The 24,149-nt window shown below is 44.2% G+C and overlaps 1 protein-coding gene and 1 long non-coding RNA gene across 5 annotated transcripts in view; one reads left to right on the top strand and one right to left on the bottom strand.

Moving 5' to 3' along the window:
- Nucleotides 1-6,284, top strand: part of LOC133372354 (uncharacterized) — a 29,070-nt gene extending 22,786 nt beyond the window's left edge. Inside the window, exon 3 of the long non-coding RNA XR_009759478.1 lies at nucleotides 5,709-6,284. This is a non-coding gene — a long non-coding RNA (uncharacterized LOC133372354). The remainder of the gene's footprint in view (nucleotides 1-5,708) is intronic.
- The window catches only part of KAZN (kazrin, periplakin interacting protein), a 262,989-nt gene continuing 240,366 nt past the window's right edge, over nucleotides 1,527-24,149 (bottom strand). For 2 of the 4 annotated variants that reach the window (XM_061600847.1, XM_061600845.1), the window contains exons 3-8: nucleotides 13,842-13,978; nucleotides 11,142-11,312; nucleotides 7,754-7,943; nucleotides 7,288-7,418; nucleotides 3,764-3,814; nucleotides 1,527-2,097 (exon numbers count right to left, since the gene is read on the bottom strand). In XM_061600847.1, the coding sequence (XP_061456831.1) occupies nucleotides 1,930-2,097; nucleotides 3,764-3,814; nucleotides 7,288-7,418; nucleotides 7,754-7,943; nucleotides 11,142-11,312; nucleotides 13,842-13,978 (848 nt within the window). In that variant the 3' untranslated portion in view covers nucleotides 1,527-1,929. Of the gene's footprint in view, nucleotides 2,098-3,763; nucleotides 3,815-5,767; nucleotides 5,891-7,270; nucleotides 7,419-7,753; nucleotides 7,944-11,141; nucleotides 11,313-13,841; nucleotides 13,979-24,149 lie in introns of those variants that run through there. The other 2 variants (XM_061600843.1, XM_061600846.1) reach the window with 2 other exon arrangements.

Below are 24,149 nucleotides of genomic sequence, written 5' to 3'. Positions count from 1 at the left end.
AAGCTATTGAATCATACTTCATTTTTTAAAAATATACAGTGCAGTCCTACACATGTCTACTCGGAAGTAACCCCAGTTGGTATTGCTCCCAGGTAGAAGATTGCAGCCTGAACTATCTAACATTTTTTAAACGCAGTTAACACTTGGGGTGTGGTTACAATTCCTTTGCTTTCATTGGCCAGAACACCCTGGAAGGCGGGAACTTCAACTCCTTGTCCCCATTGCCCCTCTACGAGCGATTGGGTAGCATCCTGCCTTTATGCTTATCCTGATATCACCACAAGTAAAAGCACTAGAAACTTACATTTTTGAAACAAAAGTGGAGCATCTAGGAAGCGGCCTCCAAAATCCTTCAGGAGGTCCTCACAGCCCCTCCTTCTATAGCCACAGCCCTGGTTTCACCACATGAGAGGCGTATTTATAAGAGGAAGCAACATATAGCAGATAGGGACCCATTGGCTCACAGTGAGATTTCTCTCTGCATTCACGATTATGGAACAACCAGGGATGGCCAACTTGTCCAGTCTTAGGGAACTCCAGAAACCATATGCATTGCATCTAAAACCTAAGAAGAGCTTTAAGGTGTGGCCTCTCTCACGCATCTTGCAAACACTCGCTTTTTTCTCCTTAATGAAAATGCACACTTAAAAAAAATGCTTTGGTTGTATTCATCCTTTGTCCTACTCGGGGAAGGCCCATTGAAATGAATGGGTATGAGGAACTTAGGTTTATTCGTTTCAGTGGGTTGTATCCAACTAAATTATACTTGGAGGAGACCCACTGAAATTAAGGAGCCTAAGTTAGTCATGTCCACTAACTGCAATGGGTCTACTCTGAGTAGGACTACCACTGAATGCAACCCCTTCAGTCAGATTTAGTAAGGTCACTAGGAGCCCTCGAAAGGGATCAAAATAGTTGGGATGTCATCCACATAGCCAGCGATGGCAAGAATGTGCGGGGTTTATTTCGTAGGCAAATAGAAGGTGTGCAGGGGTGGTGATGCCCAAATTAGATCAGGACCCTGGTGAGAAGGGTATGGGCTTCAATCCTTTATCCCCACCAGCTCTGGATCTAATCCAGATCAGAGGCCTTGTGTCTCCTTACTTGCCTTGAAAGGGAAGCTCTCACCCTGGATCTAGACTGCAAAGGGCTTAAGCCAGCCCACTCCACATCGGGGGTCCTGATCCAGACTGCGGGTCCCACACCTGCCATTTATATTTAGGGGGGAAAACCCCCACATTCATGTAACAAATAATAACGTTTATCCCTAGTCTGGCTGAAATAAGTTCAATTTGATGGCTGGATCTCTCGCCCATAAGACAGACAGTTGCTCATCCCTGGTGTAAACTGACTTCCAAAACTGGGTCTACCCCATAGAAACAGGATGCGGTTTTCCCCTTCTGGCAGTCATCTTGGCAAAAACGTGTGAGATGCAGATGGCATCTTGGGATGGGGCACATAAAGGGAGGGGGAGAGGGAAAGAAGAGCATTTGGGACAGAAGACATTTACAAGCACACAGTGCACAATAGTTCTCGCCATCGTTATTTACAATACACATCAGTCCTTCAAGTTTTTCAAGTTTCGTAAAAAGAAGGGGGAGGGGGAAAGCCCCCCCCCCAAAAAAAATAGAAGGAAAGAAAATAAAATGTACAGGGAAAGCAGGAGGGACCCAACAAATTAAAAACAAAAGACACCCCAGAACAGAACCAAGGAAGGTTACACAACACAACTGGCATCGCTCCATTGACAACAGTTAATGGGGTGGGCGGGTTTCACACGGAGGACTGTTTGGGATTTATGTACAGCGGGTTACGGACGAGGCAATGGGCTCACGATCCGCCAGGCTCGGTTAGAGGCATTTTTGCTTGCGCACACAGACACTCCCACACACGCACGCACACCAGAAGCAGGAGCAGGGGGGCAGGTTGTCACCAGTCGGCGTCCTCCTCTATATAATAATCGGGGGCAGTACCATCAAAGAGCCCGGGGTCCAGCGATTTCCGTTGCTTCCCTCTGGCAAACACCCGGGAGATGGATCCAAAACCCATTTTCTCTTTCTTCTTTTTCCGTTTTTGGTCTTCAAGGTCTTCTAGAGACTGAGGAGAAAAAGGAGAAGGTTTGGTTTATTTTCCACCTCCCAGCACGGAAAGCCGGCAGGCGATGAGGAATCAATGAGGGCGAACTTCTGAGGGGGTGGCGGCAGCGCCAGCGAGGGGTGGGCAAATCTATTAATTACAGTGCCTCGTTTTTTCAAGTCTTAAGTTCAGTTCTTCACATCTGTTTGAGATTTTATTTCTTTTAAAAAAACTTCCTCGTGAAAATTCATCGGTGTTTTAGTGTGAATTTCTCCTTGCAGACACATTTTTGCAAGCAATTTTGCCTAATACATTGTACATCACTTTGGGCTCATTTTTATGAAGAAAAGCAACAAATAGATTATATAAATAAATACAGACACATTTTTTGCAAGCAATTGAATACAATGCACCTTTGTATGTTATTTTCCCCAGTACATGCATCCTTGCAGTCTGCGTCTGTGTTGGAACTGCTTTTAAAGATATTTTTAAAGCTTTTTTTAAAATATGTTTTTAAAGATGTTTTGTTTTAATATGTTTCTTAAAGATGTTTTGCTTTAGTATGTTTTAAAGGCTGTTTTTAAAATGTTTTAGAGTGTTTTTGTTTGCCGCCCTGGGCTCCTAATGAGGAAGGGTTGGATATAAATGTAATAAATAATTATAATAAATAATGCTGATGTACACATTGTTGTATAGATGACTTGGCTGGAGAACTGAATAGCAAAATTCAGAGAAGTGCTGATTTCAAAGGATGGCTGTGTTTTGGTTCACCTGTTATTTCAGGAAGTGCCAATTAAGTAAGTTTGCCTTTAAATGTGAACTGAACCGAATTTCTCCTCTGTCCCTAGTGCCAGGGAAGACGGGCGAAGGAAAGAGCTTAAACGCAGAACCTTCCTAACATGCCTTGCAGTTGCCAGTGAGGAACTGATACATTATTGTATGATTGCGGCTGATGTACACAGCTGCCCCGTAAACAAAGTCACTTGCAGCCAACACTAGTTCTACTCAGGACAAACCCAATGAAATCACTGGACACAACTAAACTAGATCCATTAATTTCAGTGGGTCTACTCTGTGTAGGACTTGGTTAGCTACAACCCTGTTTTTTAAACAAATAAGCTTAAAAAGAGGGGAGGGGAAGAGGCAACAGGCCTGGGCTCTTCTCTGTAGGCTTTTGTTGCTGTTATGTGCCTTCAAGTCGATTACGACGTATGGTGACCCTATGAATCAGTGACCTCCAAGAGCATCTGTCATGAACTACCCTGTTCAGATCTAGTAAGTTCAGTTCTGTGGCTTCCTTTATGGAATCAATCCATCTCTTGTTTGGCCTTCCTCTTTTTCTACCCCCTTGTTTTCCCCAGCGTGATTGTCTTTTCTAGTGAATCAGGTCTTCTCATGATGTGTCCAAAGTATGATAACCTCAGTTTCATCATCTTAGCTTCTAGCATTTTAGCTTATATTTATATCCCACCTTTCTTCCAAGGTGGTGTACATGGTTCTCCCCATTCTATCCTCACAACAATTCTGTGAGGTAGGTGACTGGCCCAAGGTCACCCAATGAGCTTCATGGCTGAGTGGGGATTCAAACCCTGGTTTCTCAGATTGCAGTCCAACACCTTAACCATTACACCACACTGGCTTTCAGTTCCACACTGCTCTGTCCCATAGAGGAGGACCCAGTTCTTACCTGGACAATTGGGTTGTGCAAGTTTTTCTGTACCGGTCCAGGACTATCCCCCTGCCAGAAGAAAGAGAAGCATAAGCTTGCTGTGGAGCAGAAATATAACTCAGAGCCTGGCTGTTTGTTGTTATGTGCCTTCAAGTCAATTTCGACTTATGGCGACCCTATGAATCAGCGACCTTCAAGAGCATCTGTCATGAACCACCCAGTTCAGATCTTGTAAGTTCAGGTCTGTGGTTTCCTTTATGGAATCAATCCATCTCATGTTTGCCCTTCCTCTTTTTCCGCTCCCTTCTGTTTTTCCCAGCATTATGGTCTTTTCTAGTGAATCATGTCTTCTCATGGTGTGTCCAAAGAATGATAACCTTAGTTTCATCATTTTAGCTTCTAGTGATCGTTCTGGTTTAACCAAATCTCATCTGGTGCCTTCCCCAAGATACATTATACTTTGCTGGGAAAGGCCAGGCCACTAAAAATGAAGAGGGACGCTGCAGGTTCTCAAGGTGGAGAGCACCATGATGCTTTCAACAGATCAGACTGGCTCATTCTGTGGAGGCTGGCCTATTAGGGTGAATAGGGCACTGCACCACCAACCTCGGTCTGCTGTTAGCCAGCACCCATCTCTCTGCCTTCTTACTGACAACCACTATAGGGGGCAGTGCTGCCTATCAGCCTCCTCCTCCTCAGTCTCAGCGCTGGCCTCATAGAACTCAGCCGTCACTAGGAAGAGTTGGCTCTGCCTGTCCTTGGCTCTGGCCCCACCTTCTGTTTGTGCACCCTGTTCTCTGCCCTACCAGTTCCAATGGGCGCCAGACACCACTGTGTACCTCTGGTCCCTGCAAGCTGGAATGCTGTCAAACGGACAACAAAACCACAAACGGGATTCCGTTTAAGGACACAACTCAAAACCAAAACAAAACTGAATTGAACTAGATGCTGGATTCTCCAGATTGAGAGAAGACCTCCCGTCACAAAGATGCAGTCACATTGGAACAGGTTCAGAGGAGGGCATGGTATGGAAGACATGTCCTACAAGGCAACTTAGAAGGAACTAGGTATGTTTAGCTTGGAGAAGGGCAGGGGGACGATATGACAGCACCCTTCAAATACCTGTAAGGATGTCCCATAGGAGAGGTGAAAGCCTTGTCCTGGACTGGCCCCAAGGGCATGGCTAGAACTAATGGGCTTCATTGGTGGTTGCAGGTATCCAATGGGAGGATGGGAGGCAAGGCAGCCAACAGTAGGTGGAGCTAGGGCAATGACAGACAGAGCTGCCCTCTGGTTGGTTGTAAGAAAGAAAGCAGGCAGGAGGCGACTGGCTGAAGGCAGATGGAGGTTAGTGGGGCACTGCTCCATTTGCCCTAATGGACCACCCTCTACTGAATTAAGAGAGGGTAGACTGCAGTTGGACACGGGGAGAAACCTCTTAATGGGTAAGAGCAGTCCAAGAATGGAACCAGTTGCTTAGAGGGGCCATGGGCTCTCCCCCGCAGGAGATCTTCAGAGGCTGGGCAGCCATTTGTTGAGGATGTTCTGGGCCTGGGTTTTCCAAGGGGATCGATTAGATGGCCCACAAACCCCACTTCAGCCCTGTGGTTCTGTGACTCGTAACTGGAGGTTGCCAAGTTGAGACAGTGACTCCCAATTTGAACATCTTACTGAACTGACTCGCTAAACTCAAACCCAACACTCTTTCCAAATTGGAAGAACTTGGGTACCATATTACATCGTGACTGTAACATCTCCGTCTTATGTACCCAATTGTTTTTTCCCAAAAAACTGTATATTTATTCCTGCTTGTTCACTTGTTTGTTTTTTCTTTCTCCATAAATGCAAATATTCCATACCAAAAAGACAACGATAAAACAATGAGACAATGGTGAGAATAATGCAAATATCGTAATTTAAGGAAGCACATCATCCACATTTCACATTTGCTCTGTCCTTTTAGGTGCTCCAAAATTGGTGGATGAATGAATGCTCCTATATTCTCTTAAGAGGATTTTCCAGACATCATAAAGGAGAAGAAAAAGGAGAAAATAAAAATAAATAATAATAATAATAATAATATAGATTAATCAGACTGTTCAACACACAGCATGCAGCTGATCTGTTGTCTGTGCCTTACTGTTCCTGTAATGAAGAAACAAACTCTTACTTCTGCATGCATGAGTCATTTTGTTGTTTTCCGTAACTTAGTCATATAATATCAGTGAGTTTAGCCATATAAACTATATCCCAGATCCTTAAATAGCTATTCTTCAATGGCTGGTGTGTTGATCATTTCCCCTCCTAGAACTAAATAAATAATCTGGCTGCCGTCGATAAATGTCTAATCATCTCCCTGTCGTCTGCATTGGATATGGGTTATATACAACTGGGTCCTACTCAGAGTAGACCCACTGAAATTAACTGACATAAGTTAGTTATGTTCGTTAATTTCAGTGGGTCTCCTTTGACTAGGGCCAACAATGGATGCAACCCTGCTTGCATTTTTGGCTGCGATGTGAACCTTTCCCTAATAATAATAAACCAGTTAACCTGTATACTTTTATCTAGAAGGCAAACGACAGCTTCTGTGGGTTGACGTGTAAGAGACACATCTTTAACTGGCACAGGAAAGGGGTTGGAGAACCCAAGCAAATGGCGGGCAAGGCTAGAGCCACCAAAGGGTGTGCCACCCTTTTCTCTCTCACTTTCAGGAGTGCCAATTTATTTATTTTATTTTATTTTTTAAAAAACCCTGCCTTTCTATTAATTTAAACCCCGAGGCAGCTTAGAACAAAAACAACTTCACGGTAAACATTGGAAGAATCCTTCCTTCTAATAACAACATTGGGTGGTTGCGTGCCAATCCAGTTTCAAAGCAAAAAGGGCCTGACGCAAACGTAAGGTAGTGGTTTATAGCACGTTTGGAGGATTCTCTAGGAAGACAGTAACATTTAAGTTTGTAAAAGAAAAGGACAACTGAAATAAACCCCAAAATCAGGGACCTGTGAGTTTCTGGGACATATGGAATATCTGAGGTGGCAACTGAAGGGAAAAAATAAAAACTAGAAGTTGTGTGGAAGCCTGGGGTGGGGGAGGGAGGTGAAGAGAGAAGATTCAAGCCCCTAACAGCCTGATGAAGGGAGGGTTAGGGTTAGCGGGTGGTACATGTCATGAACTTTAAAAAAGCATACTCATCCTTGCAGTTTTCCAGTCTCTAGACTCTGTCCCCTCCCCAACAGTCAGCCCCCAAACCGGTTTAGCACAGCAAAGGACAACATCAGGGATGTTCTCCCCAGCCCCCAGAACATTCCATGCCTGTTCCAAGGAGCTCTGAGCAGGAACACTCTCTAGAGGTGGGTGGGGATACACTGCAATATTTTGCTGCAGATCCCGTTTTTAATTCTATGCATTAAAAAGCAGCAGCAACAGCAACAGCAAAGCATCCGGCCGCAGGAGACAGCTCAGGCGCAAGCCAGCAAAGCAAGCCAGCATGTAAGAACAGTGTTAGGAACATCCAATGACCTGCAGAGGCGCCTTACATTGCAGAGTGAGTGCGTTCGGTGCCGCGGCGAGTTGATGTCGCTCGGCGTGGACGACCGGTCACCTTCTGCCGCCGATGCATCGGAGATGATGGAAGGCTGCCGGGAATGACATGGGCTCACTCGGACCGCTGAAAAGCAATCATCAGAGAGGAGAGGGTGAATCACCATCACCGTTCCACGTGGACGCGTGGGGGGAGGTTCTCTGGAGCTCAAACACCGAGTCTTGGCAGCAAAAGACACATGGCATGGAGCATGGCCAGATCTTCACTATGTTAAGCTCACCCAGTGAGGTTACGCTAGCCTCTCTCTTTCTCTGTCTCCTGGCCCAGCCTACCCCATAGGGTTGTTGTGAAGGTAAAAGGGAGTGGGGAAGACATTATGTTTGTGCCACATTTGAGAAGAGGATCCGGAATCGGGGGTGAGGCATAATGGGATGGGGATAGAGAAGAGGAAGCAAACTCACCTTGCCGGTCTACTGTATGCTGGGGGTGTGCATGATATAGCGTCTGCTGGCTCTGTCGGATGGCAGCCGTGAGCGGGAGGTCAGCCTGCATCACCCATTCCTGATTTCCGTTGATCACTGTCTCTCCAGGCATGGCTAAAGAATGCCTCTTCGGAACGTCCTTCGTCAACGTCGCTAAGGACTGTTTTGCCTGAGAGAAGCAATGGAAAACACACAGGGTTGTATTCCACTCAGGGATGGGTGAATCACAGAATCATACAGTTGGAAGGGGCCTCTATAAGGCCATAAAGTCTGGCTTCCTCCTTGCTGTCCTTCGGCCGGCAGGTGAAAACTTTTATATTCCGACAGGCTTTTGGGAACTGACCACAAGGGCTTTTAAGAGTGTGCTGATCTACTTATCTTTATCTTTGGCTTTTGAAATGCATATGCTTTAAATGGTTTTAATTCTAGGGATAGTTTAATTACATTTTGACGATAACTTTCTGTAGGTTTTTATCTGCATTTCTTTTAATTTTTGTAAGTCCCAGTTTTGGGAAAAAGTGGAATATAAATGAATATAACAATAATTCTCCATGTTTCTACATTAATTTGTAACATCAGCATTTTAGTGTGAATTTCTCTGAATATATGCATGTTTGCATGCAACTTTGCCTAATATTTGCATTGTTGCAAAACAATATTCCCTAATATAATGCATTGTTGTATGTTATTTTCACAAAAGTGTGCATTCTTGTGCAGACTTTACCCAGTTTTGCATTTTTGTACCACGTGACTTGGCTGGAGAACCACACTGCAAAATTCAGCAAAGTGTAAATGTAGCTCTATTTTGGGTCTTACGTTGTTTCGGAAAGTTTGAATTAGGTACAGTTGCCTCCTGCCCACCTCTATTGCAGACTATGGATGGAATGTTCTGCCCAATTTTAGTTCCCTCAGCATTTCTTTTTTTTTTCTAATCTTAGATTTCGTTCTCCACGTTGTTGCAGCAATTCGTGGATTTAAAAAAAAATCATCATGAAATTTCTTCAGCCTTTTAGTGCAGACTTCTAATAAATACATTTTTGTCTGCAGCTTTGACTAATGCACACAATTTATCCTAATAAACATTTTTGTATGTTGTTTTCACTAATATATGCATTTTTACATGCATTTCCCCATAATATTTTTGTAAACACTGGTTGGCTGGAAAACAGCATCACATAAGAACATAAGAAGAGCCTGCTGGATCAGGCCAGTGGCCCATCTAGTCCAGCATCCTGTTCTCACAGTGGCCAACAGGTGCCCGGGGGAAGCCCGCAAGCAGGACCCGAGTGCAAGAACACTCTCCTGAGGCTTCCGGCAACTGGTTTTCAGAAGCATGCTGCCTCTGACTAGGGTGACAGAGCACAGCCATCATGGCTAGTAGCCATTGATAGCCCTGTCCTCCATGAATTGGTCTAATCTTCTTTTAAAGCCATCCAAGCTGGTGGCCATTACTGCATCTTGTGGGAGCAAATTCCATAGTTTAACTATGCCCTGAGTAAAGAAGTACTTCCTTTTGTCTGTCCTGAATCTTCCAACATTCAGCTTCTTTGAATGTCCATGAGTTCTAGTATTATGAGAGAGGGAGAAGAACTTTTCTCTATCCACTTTCTCAATGCCATGCATAATTTTATACACTTCTGTCATGTCTCCTCTGACCCGCCTTTTCTCTAAACTAAAAAGCCCCAAATGCTGCAACCTTTATCGCTCCATCCCCTTGATCATTCTGGTTGCCCTCTTCTGAACCTTTTCCAACTCTATAATATCCTTTTTGAGATGAGGCAAATAGAACTGGACACAGTATTCCAAATGCGGCTGCACCATAGATTTATACAACGGCATTATGATATCGGCTGTTTTATTTTCAATACCTTTCCTAATTATCCCTAGCATGGAATTTGCCTTTTTCACAGCTGCCGCACACTGGGTCGACATTTTCATCATGCTGTCCACTACAACCCCGAGGTCTCTCTCCTGGTCGGTCACCGCCAGTTCAGACCCCATGAGCGTATATGTGAAATTAGGATTTTTTGCTCCAATATGCATAATTTTACACTTGTTTATATTGAATTGCATTTGCCATTTTTCCGCCCATTCACTCAGTTTGCAGAGAACTTTTTGGAGCTCTTCGCAATCCCTTTTTGTTTTAACAACCCTGAACAATTTAGTGTCGTCAGCAAACTTGGCCACTTCACTGCTCACTCCTAATTCTAGGTCATTAATGAACAAGTTGAAAAGTACAGGTCCCAATACCGATCCTTGAGGGACTCCACTTTCTACAGCCCTCCATTGGGAGAACTGTCCGTTTATTCCTACTCTCTGCTTTCTGCTTCTTAACCAATTCCTTATCCACAAGAGGACCTCTCCTCTTATTCCATGACTGCTAAGCTTCCTCAGAAGCCTTTGGTGAGGTACCTTGTCAAACGCTTTTTGAAAGTCTAAGTACACTATGTCCACTGGATCACCTCTATCTATATGCTTGTTGAAATCAGACAAGGTCGAATTTTGAAGGAGGGATGTGTTTCGGCTCTCATGTTGTTTCGGAAAGTGTGAATTAGGTAGGGTTGCCTTTAAAAGTGAACGGAATCAAATTTCTCTCCCATCTCTGGTGCAGACAAACCCATGAAAGTTAGTGGACGTAACAAATTTAGGTAGCTCATTAATTTCCACTTAGTTAGATACTGGCTTAGAGCAGGTCTCTCACACACAAACCATCTTTCTCACTTTTCCAATGTGCCTCTGTTGTGAGGATCTGGGATGCCTCCTGTTTGTACCACATATTATAGGGTGTCTCCAGACTGTCAGTATTTTGTGGAAGGGATCTCACATTGCAACTTAAGGTGTGCACAATTTCAGCCGATCAAAGTGCTCTGTCCCCCTAGCATGACAAACCCACCTTAAGAAAGAAATGGACTTTTATGGGGTAAGGAAAGTAACAGGGAAATGCATGAAAGTGTAGGGTCAGTGAATGATGGTCAGTGAATGACCATCAGGAAGATGCTGAAACATCTCGCAAGCAAATCGGGAACGTCAGCATCATATAATGTCCCCATAAACAAATCAGAATGAATGCTCAGTATAGACTGGATTTAGGACCCCTCCAGCTGATATGGAATGTTCCAGATGGAGCATTTATCCTGATTTGTTTCCACAAGGTTAGATGATATTCAAACTGTGCTATTCTTCTGACGAAAGTTGCCCCTGTTGTGGATGCCATTTGCTGCATTACACCTGTGTGCTGCTCTGAGCATGGCACGTGGTAACCAGATGGCAGTTCCAACGTGGAGCAAACAATATGCTGTTTTCCTGGGGCTTGGGAATGGCAAGGGTCCCATGGAGAAACTCTGTCCCCTGGCATGGAGACACTCACCATGGCTAGCTCAGCTTCCAGTTCCTTCATCCGGTTGTCTTTCAGGTCCAGCTGCGACCGAAGGGCACTGGCGTGATCCGTGGCCTCTTTGGCTTGCCGGCGCAACTCCCACTTCTCTCGCTCCAGCAGATCTTTCTCTTTCGCAAGAGCTTTGACCGCATCTTCACTTTCCTGATATTGGGGGGAAGAGTCAGAATGCAGACGTAAAGTGGGGTGAGTTTGAGTCAGTTTCCTACCCACTCCATGCCTCTAATCTTCCCGTAACAACAGGGGCCATCAATCACTTTGGGCCAGTGGGCTTTTGAGAAAGCATTGTGGGTGTCGGTCACAAAATGGCTGCCGTAGGAGGTGTGGCACTACACAAAATGGCTGCCACATTGAAAGAGTGGAGAAAGAGACTGGGCCACAAAACGGCATGGCCATGCCCCCTATGTCAAGCTGCCCCATCAGTGGGGAAAAGGCACCTACATTAGCCACCGCCAGGCTCACTCACAGAGAAAAGTTATTTGCACCTCTCCGGCATGCACAGAAGGCTGGCTGCTTAAACCTAGCATCCAATGAAATGCAGGCATGTTTGTTTCTTTCTTTGTTTATTTATTAGATTTATGCCACCCTGGGCTACTACTGGGTGGGATATACATCAATCGATCGATCAATCAATTTATATCCCACCGTTCCTCCCAGCAGGAGGCCAGGGCTGCAAGCAAAAGCACTAAAAACATTTTAAAGCATCATAAAAACAGACTTTAAAATATATTACAACAAAACATCCTTAAAAGCATATTAAAACTGGAGGCATTCAAGAAGCACCTGGACAGCCATCTGTCGGGAATGCTTTGATTTGGATTCCTGCATTGAGCAGGGGGTTGGACTTGATGGCCTTATAGGCCCAACTCTACTATTCTATGATTCTATGATAAAACAAAACATCTTTTTTTTTTTAAAGGGGGTGTGCTCAATATAGGAGAGGCTGAGCCAGGCTGAGCAAACAGGAATGGAGCCAGAAGAGGAAACCGTCTCTTGTGCATTTTGGATTTTTGAAGGGATATTTACTCCCCTCCACTTTCACAGGCACCGTAAGAGGTATTGGTGGGGAAATTGGTGCCATGCTGGTGAACCCTGCCATCACACCATCAACTTGAATTAATATTATTAGCATTAGTAATGGTTCCCACTCCCCAGAGCGCCTAAATTCTACTCATCTGGGGCAGGCATAAGGTAGATGTGGATCAACTGGCAGATCACTGGGTGTTTTCCAATAGATTGGCAAGGATTTCTGACTCCCAATTGTTTGACATCAGCGACAACAAAAAGACAACCGCGCCTCCAATTATTTATTTATTTCATTTATTAAATCTATGAATTGCTTTTCTTCATACAAATGAACCCAAAGATTAAAACCCGACAGAAAACTAACACAAATAAAAAGTAAAATAATAATAAAAATACATAGATAAGATGGTGGAACAACCCACCCCCTAAAAGAGGCCACTATGTCAAAAGCCCTCCAAAGCCCTCAAAAAAATTAAGAGCTGAATGCCTGGGAGAAGAGGAACGTTTTTGCCTGGTGTCTAAAGATAGATAATGATGGTGCCAGGAGTGCCTCACTGGGGAGAGTGTTCCACAAGCGGGGGGCCACCACCGAGAAGGCCCGTTCTTGTGTCGCCATCCTTAGCACTTCCCTTGGAGATGGCACACAAAGAAGGGCCTCAGATGCCGAATGCAGGGTCTGGGTTGGTTCATATGGGGTCAGGTGGTCCTTGAGGTATTGGGGTCCTGAGCCGTACAAGGCTTTATAAGTCAAAACCAGCACTTTGAATTGAGCCTGGAAACTAATTGGTAGCCAGTGCAGTTGTCTCGGTGAGCAGTCTGGCTGCTGAATTCTGCCCCCGCTGTGGTTTCTGAACTGTCTTCAAGGGCAGCTCCACGCATAAAGCATTGCAGTACTCTAACCTAGAGGCTAATCAAACTGCTGAAATTAAGAAAGCTTGGCCATGGTGGTGCATGAGATAACCAAGAATGTTTTTGTTTTCCTGTGGCAGGACTGCGAGCTCAGCTCTGGTGCCCAAAACAAGTTCCTGGGCTTAGGATTCCTTAATTTCTAGTGCTTTTGAACTTGGCTCTGGTTGGTGGGCTTAGTTTTTTTTAAAAAAGCAAAGTAGATCCCGTCAACCTGAAGCGTGCCCACTCCTATACTAAGCCATATCCAAAGATGAAGGTCTGCAGCTCAATGGTAGGGCATGCAGAAAATCCCAGGTTCAATCCTGGGCATCTCCAAGTAGGGCTGGGAGAGACTCCTGTCTGAAACCCTGGACAGCCACTGCCAGTTAATGTTGGCAATACTGAGCTAGATGGACCAATGGTCTGCCTCATTATATGCACCTTCCTACATTCCTGTGAAATAAAAGCATACAAGCCAAAGAGCTAGAAATAAACTAGAACACCTAGTGACTCCAACTGCAATAGCTACTTTCTGGACTCGATTCAAAGGCCTGGTTACCATCAGCCTTAATGCCCGAAACCAGGGGTGGGGAACCTCAGGCCCATGGGCCGAATACGTCTCTATCCAGGCCTCTCTACCTGGCCCTTGGGACTTTCCCAAGGCCACTGGAGGACCCATTCTCCATGAGCATCGCTTGCCATGGCTGACTTTATGGCCACTGGCCAATACCTCCCAACCTCCCAGGCCTCCCTCCTTACTTTTCTGTGCTGCTCGTAGTTCCTGATGAAGTCCCGTAGCTGCTCCTCCCGGCTTTCTAGGGTGGCGTAGAGCTGCTGCATCTGACTCACCAGGTCGGCCTTCTCCCCCTTCAAACGCTTCCGATCAGCTTTCATGGCTGGAAGAGACGGGGGGGTTGAGAACTGCCAGGCCAGAGATGTGGGAAGAACAACAACTAGCAAGGAGCTTTGCAATTGCGATCACCGTTTTTGCCATTGCGCCCCAGACGCCAGTCAATCAATCAAACCGGTATTTTGACTTAAGAAGCAAAATCCTTAGAAACTTAAAGCAGTCGTTCTTAAGGTTTTGCTACCCACCCCCAGCGATGGTAGTGTTTAACCTTACCGAACTGAAACAATTTGCTAGAAACCACAAATGCACAAGTGTGTCATGAATCCAATAAAAAAACAACCAAAGGGCCCTTGACGTGACTGTAGATGTTGAGATATTTTTCTGTGTGGCATCACACTCCTGCACGTGAGTTTTTGTGTGGCCCCAAAAGCAGACGCAATGCAGTTGTATGCACTGGAGCCACATCAAGTGAATTTCTGCCTGGTGTCCTATTGTGGAGGAAGACATCTTTAAGACACCAGGGAAAAAGCATCTCCATGCAATAGACATGTACGAGCCCATCAAAATCACTTTTGGAGAGGCTTTGGGGTTTGGTGGTGTGTTTTTTTAATCAATGAAAATGAGCGAATGGAGACATTGGAGGAATACAAAAAAACGAGCCAAAGGGTCTCTTTGCAGAGTGAAGGGAAGGCTCATAGCTCATCTGCTTTTCACGCTATCCCTGGCATCTCCAGTTATGGCTGGGAGAGACCCGGCCTGAAATCCTGGACAGCCACTGCCAACGTTCCTCCATGATGATGATGATGATGATGAACTGCCTTCAAGTCGATCCCTACTTATGGTGACCCTATGAACAGGGTTTTCATGGTAAGCGGTATTCAGAGGTGGTTTACCATTGCCTTCCTCTGAGGCTGAGAGGCAGCAATTGGCCCAAGGTCACCCAGCGAGCTTCATGGCTGTGTGGGGATTACTTTTGGGCATTACTTGGGGGGGGGGAGCAGGGAAAGTCTTCTGCTCCTCTGATTTGTGGATAAAAATCATGTGCTTCAAATTGGGCTGCTGTGCAGCGTCACTCTTCCTTCGTGCTCTATCGGTGCTTAGGGGGCATTGAGGGAGGAGGTGGAGAGCGAGACGGGGTATATATATATGGCAATGGAGTCAATATATATATGTCAGAATCATCCTAACGGCATATAACAACAACAAATATGTGTGTTGGGGTATCATCATTGCTGGGGGTGGGGTGGAGGGATGTGAGATTCTGTTATGCCATTCTCTTAATGTTACAGATAAAAAACTTTATTTTACTACACACTCTCTGTGTGTGCTTATTTTTAATGTTGTTTTAGGCTACTTAGATGCGCAGCAGCCAAGGCCAGCACCCTGTAGACTTTTTTTAAAGTAACTGAAATGTAATTGTAGTGATTACTTTGGAGGAAAAGTAAAGTAATCAGTTACTTTCAGAGCAATTGTAATTGTGACGGTAATTACTACTTTTTTGGGCCATGTAATTGTAACTGTAATTTATTACTTTTTAAAAGTAATCTTCCAAGCTCTGGTTCAATCCTGGACAGCATAAAAACCAAAATGCTACACATTGATAAAGAGGAAGGGCCATAGCTCAGTGGTCGAGCATGCAGAAGGTCCCAGTTAGGGCTGGAAGAGAATCCTGTCTGAAATACTGAAGAGTTGCTGCCGGTCAGTGCAGGTGATACTGCAGCTCCTTACGTTCCTATGAAATTGAAAGCAGCGCTGCCACTCTGGAATAACTATTACCATTATTATTACTATTATTACTATTTATTCTTGTTATTATTAAAATTTAAATTTATATCCCCTCCAGGGATATAGTAGCCCAAGGCGGCAAACGAAAACACTAAAAATGCTCAAAAACATCTTAAAAACAGACATTAAAATATATTACAACAAAACATCTTTAAAAACATCTAAAAAGATCTACAAGATCTGAACAGGGTGGTTCATGACAGATGCTCTTGGAGGTCACTGATTCATAGGGTCGCCATAAGTCGTAACTGACTTGAAGGCACATAACAACAACAAAGCTTTAGAAACATCTCAAAAAGCATTTCCAACACAGACACAGACTGGGATGAGGTTTCCACTTAAAAGGCTTGTTGAAAGAGGAAGATCTTCAGAGGAAGGCGCCGAAAAGACAACAGAGATGGCGCCTGTCTAATATTCAAGGGGAGGGGATTGCAAAGGGTCGGTGCCAGTACACTAAAGGTCCGTTTCCTATGTTATAACTGCTATTATAACTGTTTTTATATGTACCGATGACTGTCCAATATTTTATTTATTGTTATTATGTGATTGCATTTGAATTTTTGTATTTTATCTCATTTTAATGTACGTCACCTAGAGTGGCTAATTGCCAGATAGGCGACAAACAAATTAAATATTATTATTATTATTATTATTATGTTGTGCAGAACGGGCCTCCTGGTAAGACGGTATCTGCAGGAGGCCCTCACTTGCAGAGTGCGGTGATCATCTGAGTATATAAGGGGTAAGATGGTCTTTCAGGTAGCCTGGTCCCAAGCTGCATAGGGCTTTGTACACCAAAACCAGAACCTTGAACTTGGCCCGGTAGCTTATGTGCAGCCAGTGCAATACTTTTAGTAGTGGGGTGACATGTGCAATACTTTTAGTAGTGGGGTGCCCTAGTGAGCAGTCGTGCCGCCACATTTTGCACCTGCTGCAGCTTCCAGACCAACCTCAAGAGTAGCCCCACACAGAACACATTACGGTAATCCAGCCTGGAGATTACCAGTGCATGGGCAACAGTGGTCTGGCTATCTCAATCCAGAAATGGCCACAGCTGTCTTACCAGCTGAAGCTGGTAAGAGGCACTCCTAGCCGTGGAGCACTCTGTAAAAGCAACCATATACACAGCATTAACATGAATTATCAACCATACCATGAATAATAACCTATGTAGATAGATAGATAGATAGATAGATAGATAGATAGATAGATAGATAGATAGATAGATAGATAGATAGATAGATTTTATTACGACCATATGGTCAGCATGAAAACATTATAAACAACATATTCTGACAACAACATAGTCCAATAGTATTGGATACAAAGTTTAGTCGGTTATACATATACATGTTATAAAATAGAGGTAAAATAGATAAAATGTTATATGAGTATAAAAACAAATTTTTTTTATAAAGTTTACTGAAAATTACAATTTATCATTCATTATGTCTTCAAAGTTAAAATCGCAGTAACTTGGTCTAGGAAATTTTTATAAAATTATTTCTTAATTTTTGCGCAATAAAGCTGAACTTTGCTAGTTGTACAGTTATCTTTGGTGATGTGTCATTTAGTAAATATTCTAGCCAGAATTGTTCATTTTTATGCTGGAGACCAGACAGTAAAGGAGTAATTAATTGGTGCCTTAGATTCCTATATATGGTGCAATGGAAAAGGACATGTGTGTTATTTTCCACGGCATTTTCCCCACAGGGACATAACCTATCTTTATATGGGATTTTAGAGAATCTACCATCCATAACAGCTGAAGGGAGAGTATTCATTCTAATCCAAGCAAAGGCTTTGCGATATTTTGGCACTTCTAAATTTGTTAAATAGGACATTGGAATAAAGAACTTGGCATTATGCCTTTGATTTTTTACTAGGACTAGCTGTTGTTGAAAGTCTAAATCTTTCAAGCGCTGGCGAATATTTGCTAAGGCAGCATCATGTTCCAGGGAAAGAACATATTGGGTGGAAAAACCTATTTTTAATAATTTTTCAGTTACAAGATCCGCCCATGGCGACTGGAAGTTATCACTTAGGATATCAGGAGCAAGTCCTATAGGTCAAAGATAAGTTTTAACCAGGCGTTGGTTCTTAAAAGCCAGATCTTAGTTTCAATTAGTAATACTCCCGTTTCCAGTCTCAATATGTTATTTGGGATACATGAAGAAATTGCCGTAATTGACCTCAAGAAAATAGTTTGAATTGATTCAAATTCATTGAATTTCAGATTTTTATTCGTTTGGGAACCAAAGGTCAGCTGAGGTATTACTTTGGTATTAAAACTTTTTGTAGCTGGTAGGAAAGCTTGTCCACCTTTGGAGAAGAAGAATGCCAACAAAGTTTTCATCGTTCTTCGTGCATTTAAGACCGCAAGTTTATTGTGGAACTGACAGCTACCTGACGCTTGGAATACGTATCCCAGATATTTGAATGAATTTACTTGTTCTATTTTATGGCCCTGTATCTGCCAGCGATAGTTTATCTTTTTGCGAGTAAAAGCAATTATTTTAGATTTCTCATCATTTATTGTTAACAGCTCGCTAGAACAATAATCTACCAGGCTGTTTAAAAGACGTTTCAGACCGACAGAAGTTCGAGAAAGTAGAGCTACGTCGTCCGCATATAACAAAATGTTCCTTGATTTCTTAGCTAAAATAGGAGAATGGGCAGGAACAGATGCTAGCTGTTTTACTATATCATTGATGTAAATATTAAATAGAACAGGCGCAAGTACACAGCCCTGTTTGACGCCTTTAGATGTTGGGACTGGCTTAGATAAATGGCCCTTAGCACTGCATCTTATTTGTAGTGATGTATTACTATAGAGACCCTGAATTAAAGCCAGGAGGCGTCTGTCCATGTCGAGGTAATTTAATTTCGACCAGAGACGGGGGCGAGATATGGAATCAAATGCAGCTTTTAGATCTATGAATGCTGCATAAAGGATTCCATTTTTTCTAGCTGCATATTTGTCGATTAGGTGATGCAATACCAAAATATGATCAAAAATTGATCGTTTGGTACGAAATCCTGCTTGTTCAATAGCTAATATCTTATTTTGTTCGAGCCATTCATTTAGTTTTATATGGAGATGAGCTGCGTACAGTTTACTGATTATATTGATCAGACTGATCGGTCTGTAGTTGGCCGGGTCATTGGCAGGTCCTTTTTTATAAATAGGAACGATTGTAGCAAGTCCCCAATCTTCTGGCGCTTCCAATGTTGAGTCAATGTGTGTAAATAATGAGGCAAGTACAGGCGCCCACCAGTTTGCGTTGGATTTAAAAAGTTCAGGTGGAATGTTGTCTGGTCCGGGGGCTTTATTGGGTTTCAAATTTGAAATTAGGTACATAATTTCTTGGTTACTAACCGGAGGCCATTCCTGGATGTTCTCATTTAACAAATATATCATTGGACTTGGATCTATACGATCTAAGTATAGATAATCTATCTATCTATCTATGTGTACATTGATCTGTTAAACATGAACAATTCCATAATACTCTAAACACTGGCTGCAAAAGTTCTGATCAGTAAGGAGAAAAAAAGGGGGACAACTAAGAAAGACAATAATACAAAATAAAACTGAACTTTTAATGCTGTGTATATGTTTGCTTTTACAGAGTGCCCTTGATAAAGGGTTATTTCTACCCAAAGTTCATCGGGCAGTAAATAAAAACACTTTTGTTTCTCAAGTACCAACTCTATTTAAAAGACTATGGCTAAGTTAACATTCTCCTTAGACTCTATAATGGTGTATTTCAATGGAATATGGAAGATGTTGAATAGGTGGGAAGAGGGAAGATTTATGTGGCGGGGGGAATGGGGTAAAGTAGTATTGTTTAGATTGTTGATGAATATATGTTTTTCAAAACTTCTAAAGAAAAGAAGAAAAGCACTTTCGTTTTCTCCTCTGGGTTTTCCCTGGCAAGGCACTTTGAGGTTTCCCCCCTCTCTTTATCCCATGCCCAAAAAGAAAAGGGAAAGAATAAGCAGCATACTGAAAATTGTAAATGAAAATATCCTGGCTTGAAAAGTTGAATTCCGTAAATGCGCAGTAACACCAACAAAAGATGAGTTTATTTTAAATTATTTTTGGGTATTTAATTTTGTGAATGTTCTACGATTTATACATGATGTTTGGATGATGTTTATGTTTAAGAATGGTGTAACATTAATAAAGATTGATGTAAAAAATAACCTTTTACCCCGTTCCTTCCATGGCTGCCAGTCTGGGTAGACCAGTCATGCCAGAAGTTAACTACGTTATGCCCCCTGAACCCTGGATGGGGGAACTTTCTGGGGATCCAAGGCAATCCATGTTACTTGGCATCCCCAATACAAGAGGAAGCAGAGATAGCACCCCTCTCCGGAGACCAAACTAGGCTTGCTTTTCTCTGTCAAACCCGACTCAGGCACACACGCAGCACAATAAAAATGGCTCGGCACATGAGAGGCGGGAATAACCCTGAGAGTTTTGGCACAAATGCACCCAACAGCCAAATTTTAGGATGTTTATTAAGAACAAAAAAGACAGGTCACGTAGAGGGAGCTTCACCATTGAATGGGGAATTGATCCCAGGTTCTCCCTGGTCCAGCACTCTAACCACTACACCACACTGCCTCTCTATCGAGAGATCTCTCTCTAGATGAGATATATCTGTCTAGATAGACATCTCCAGGGTTAGGGGCCGATCAACAGCCATTAGCTAAATGAAGCTTTTACGTTCAGTGACAGCGTATCTGCATATGCCAGATGCAAATCTGAAACGGAATGCTGGGTCGAAGGTTAAGGTTTTACACCTGTATCCCCAGCACCACAAAGAGATTCACAAACCCTGTGTTTGCTGTAGGGGCTTCTAGAAACCACAAAGTATACGGGAAGAGCTTGCAATTAACTGATATTCCGCCTCTGTAAGGAGGTCAAGACTTCTCCCCTTTCCGTTCTTATCCTCTCAACAACCCTGCGAGGTCGGTTGGGTGGAGAGACAGGGGGAAAAAAAGAAACAAATTCTCAGAAGTGCCAGCTATTAATGTGGATTGCAGCTCCGCACCTTCTGGAACAGAAGTGCCTTCTTCGGAGTTGCGAAGCAGCCCACGCGAATACCTGAAACTTTTACGTGCCTGTCGCCGTGAGGACTCCAACTCCCATCAGCCTCAGCCCGCGCAGCTGAAGATCAGGGAGAATGCGAGGTTGGAGTCCGACAACATCTGGAGGGCCAGAGCTTCCCCGACCTTGTGGCACAATATCGGACTCACCATGTTATCGCATCATAATCCTGGACCGTTGTCATTTGGATTCATGGTCTATTGATTCTGTTAGCCACTAGGGGAAAAACATTACCTCTCTCCCCCAAATCAGCCAGCTCTGTCTTTTTGAGCTGAACGTCGCTTGTTCTCAGAGTCCCCGGCCAATTCCTTTGCCTGCCAGGCGCTCCATCAGTACGCCGTTCGTTCCCAAAAACAAAACTGCCAACCAGCAGCAACAAACCAGATCTTAAGCTCTTTCCCTGCGCAGTGTGAATTCCTGGCAACCCGAAGTGTTCGAGGCCCATCTTGAAAGCATTCAGCTGCTGTACATTCAAACCACGAGCCGCTACCTGACATGATGTTATTTATGAGGCACAGGGAGTAAATCCCCATAGCCACCTTGGGCTCCTCCTGGGAGGAAGGAGGGATATAAATCTAATCAATCAATCAATCAATAATAAATAAATAAATCCCCGAAAACTGCTTTCAAAGGCCTTTGTCCCAAGGGATTTATGAGTTGGACGTAGGAACATAGAAACCCGCCTTAAATACCAAATGGTCAGACATTTGGTCCAATCTAGCTCAGTATTGTCTGCACTGACAGGCAGTGGCTCTCCAGGATTTCAAAAATGTAAATATACTGCCTTCAAGTCGATCCTGACTTATGGCGACCCTACGAATAGGGTTTTCATGGTAAGCGGTATTCAAAGGTGGTTTACCATTGCCTCCGTCTGAGGCTGAGAGGCAGTGACTGGCGCAAGGTCACCCAGTGAGCTTCATGGCTGTGTGGGGATTTGAACCCTGGTCTCCCAGGCCATAGTCCAACACTCTAACCACTACACCACACTGGCTCTCCCTCCAGGATTTCAGGCAGGGAATATTCCCAGTTCTACCTGGAGATGCTGGGGATTGAAACTGGGATTTTTTGCATAGCTCAGTGGTGGAGCATGCAGGAGGTATCAGATTCAATACCCAGTAATGCAGTGGCTAATTCAGAAGTGTAGGGTCCCTTCACGATAATCACACACAGACATATCCCTCCTTTTCTTTTTCTGCCAGGTTGAGAATGAGATCCTTGTTAATACTTTTTCCCACAACAACAGATGTCCCTAGGAGCCAATCAGCATAAAAGAGGAGAGCGTTAGCTACTGAAAAGAGTATTCTCAGTGGCTGATTCACCTCATTTCACTCTGATAGGCTCCAATCAGCAGGAAAGGACAAAGAAGTGTGTTAGAAGACTCTTCTCAGTGGCTAAAGACTCTCATTTCATGTGATTGGTTCGTAGGATGCTGGAGACAAAGGGATCCTGCTCCCCCAAAAAGTAAGGAGTCTAAGATCCCCTGAGACCCTGGACGACTACGCCCCTGTCAGTACCAAATGGTATCTCCAGATAGGGCTGGGGAAAACCTTGGCCTCAAACCCTAGAAAGCTGCTGCCAGTCAGTGCAGACAGCACTGAGCTAGATGGAACAATGGACTAATTCTGTATAAGGCAGCTTCGTATGTTCCTATTGGGGAAGGGACGTAGCTCAATGCATGCAGATGGTCCCAGGTTCAACCCCCAACGGCATCTACAGGTATGAAACTCTGGACAGCCGCTGGTCAGCCAATGGGAAGGATCAAGCCGTAAGACCCTTATTTCCTGGAGTTGGAATTTCTCGTTCTAGCTTATTTATTTATTTATTTATTACACTTGTATACCGCCCCATAGCTGAAGCTCTCTGGGCGGTTTACAATTAAAACATAAAAACAAATATACAAATTTAAAAAACACATACTTAAAAGCCAATTAAAACACATGCTAAAATGCCTGGGCCGTGTATAGTAAGATCTTCAGCAGTAGCAAGCCGGGGGGGGGGGGAGGGCTGTGCAGCTCAGTGGTACAATGCTTGCTTTGCAGGTGGAAGGTCCCAGATTTGATCCTTGCCCTTGTCAGGTAGGGCTGGGAAAGTTTCTTGTCTGACCCCCGAGAGTTCAGTTGGTTGAAGTGCAACATGTAGCTACCAGGCCAACGAAATGGAAATGGAAATGCCTTCAAGTCGATCCTGACTTATGGCAACCCTACAAATAGGATTTTCACTCAGTATTCAGAGGTGGTTTACCATTGCCTTCCTCTGAGGCTGAGAGGCAGTGACTGGCCCAAGGTCACCCAGTGAGCTTCGTGGCTGTGTGGGGATTCGAAACTCGGTCTCCCGGGTCGTAGTCCAACACTCTTATAGGCCGTTCCAAACCCAGTGGTTTCAGAACGTTTGGCTTCTGTTCCCAAAGGCTTCCAACTCCTGGAGTTTGGTATATATCACAGTGGAGTGCTGAAATAAGTGGTCTGGTAACGCTGGAGGGTTGAAAGAATGAAGAACCTGAAGGTTTATCACTCCTGGGAAATAAAGCCGTTCTGGGCACAAGCATACATGAGAAAGTCACGAGGCCAGCACTCCCACACACTGTCAAGTTAACTAACTCGGAGGAGGAAGGAAGTAAAGCCAGAGAAAAGTGATCAACATGTCAACAAGTGGTTTGCTAAGGAAGGAAATGGAGAGAAGAATTGGTTGCCGTTCTGCGTATCGTCCCCCACTGGTTCAGGGTACTTGTTGCAAGTGTTGGTGCTTTGCTCCCCACAAACATCCGCTAAAACTTGTGGGAGGCTGAGCAGAGCTTCCTGTGCGGAGGGGCTCCTAGCGCCCCCTGCCCCTTGGCTACTAACTTCTGGTCCTCCCTCCCCTCCCCATCTCCTCTCCCCCTTTTCGGCGGTCCTTGGCAAGAAGCCCCCTCCCCTCCAGAGCTGCAACCAGCACACTCAAATCCCACAACAGATTCCGTCCGTTTGTGTATGTTGATTTCTCTGCTTCATTCTCCTCACATCATCACGGCTTTCTGTCTGCCGTTCCTTTTCTTTGAGAGCTGAAACGTGAACCTGCCAGCAACGTTGGCTCACAAAAACAGTCGAGAAAATATCATCTGGTATCCATGACAACAGGCAATCTGGCCTAACTTTCCCAGGCATCCGTTATCATTCTCCTTACACATTTTGATTGCATGTGAGCGCATGGCCGTGCACATGCACACACATGCGCGCGCACGCACATGCACCCACACCCACACCCAGAGCTGCCTCCATAGTTTAGAAGCTTCCATCCCAGGCAGTTCCCCGCTGTTGTGATCTGTCCCACATCCTCA

The sequence above is a fragment of the Rhineura floridana genome, chromosome 18 (assembly GCF_030035675.1).
Source record: "Rhineura floridana isolate rRhiFlo1 chromosome 18, rRhiFlo1.hap2, whole genome shotgun sequence".
NCBI classification, from domain to species: Eukaryota; Metazoa; Chordata; class Lepidosauria; order Squamata; family Rhineuridae; genus Rhineura; species Rhineura floridana.
This window is presented reverse-complemented; position numbering and strand designations above follow the sequence as displayed.